The following is a 742-nucleotide window of genomic DNA, read 5'->3' as shown; positions in this document are numbered from 1 at the left end:
TAATAATAATAATAATAATAATAATAATAATAATAATAATAATAATAATAATAATAATAATAATAATAATAATAATAATAATAATAATAATAATAATAATAATAATAATAATAATAATAATAATAATAATAATAATAATAATAATAATAATAATACAGTAATAAATAATGATAATAATAATGATAGTGGTAATAATAGTAAATAATAACAATAATAATACAACAATTTTTGGTGAAAAAAAGTCGGAAAAATTCAAGGCTTAATTAGATGCAAAATTTAAATGAAATAATTGAAATTAATGAAGTATACCTGCTGGAAACTACTAAAGCAGCATATGGAGTAGATCGTGGATTAAGATATGGGAATGGATTAATAACATGATTTTCACGAATTTCATTTTGTTGATTAAATGTTAGGTTTTGAATTTGTGAACCTTCTATCATACCAATAGAAACAATACTTTGGCCGATATTAAATTTGAATGAATTCTTCGAAATAGTCACCTGGAAAAGGATAAAAATTACGAATAATTAAAAATAATAATTGAAAACTTGTTAATTCTTTCAATTATTTAAAGAATTCTAGTTAATTCCATCAGTTAATTATTCCTTAATGTTTTTAATAATAAAAATACTATTAAATTATAGGCCAATGAAAAATATAACAAGCATAGCTTATAAATAAAAATAATTCGAATTGAAATGTTTCAATCTAATATATATATATATATATATATATATAT

General features: G+C 17.5%; 1 protein-coding gene across 1 annotated transcript; it reads right to left on the bottom strand.

Moving 5' to 3' along the window:
* Positions 1-309: 309 nt before the first annotated feature.
* On the bottom strand, positions 310-503 carry LOAG_16175 (hypothetical protein; the record flags this gene model as incomplete). The annotated part of the gene is made up of 1 exon (XM_003151663.1): positions 310-503. A coding segment is annotated over one exon (192 nt), but the record flags the coding sequence as incomplete, so codon positions are not given.
* Between the last annotated feature and the right edge of the window lie 239 nt (positions 504-742).

Source organism: Loa loa, assembly GCF_000183805.2.
Source record: "Loa loa unplaced genomic scaffold supercont3.4516, whole genome shotgun sequence".
Lineage (NCBI taxonomy): Eukaryota > Metazoa > Nematoda > Chromadorea > Rhabditida > Onchocercidae > Loa > Loa loa.
Note: the sequence above shows the minus strand (reverse complement) of the source record. Positions and strands in the feature narration are given on the sequence as shown.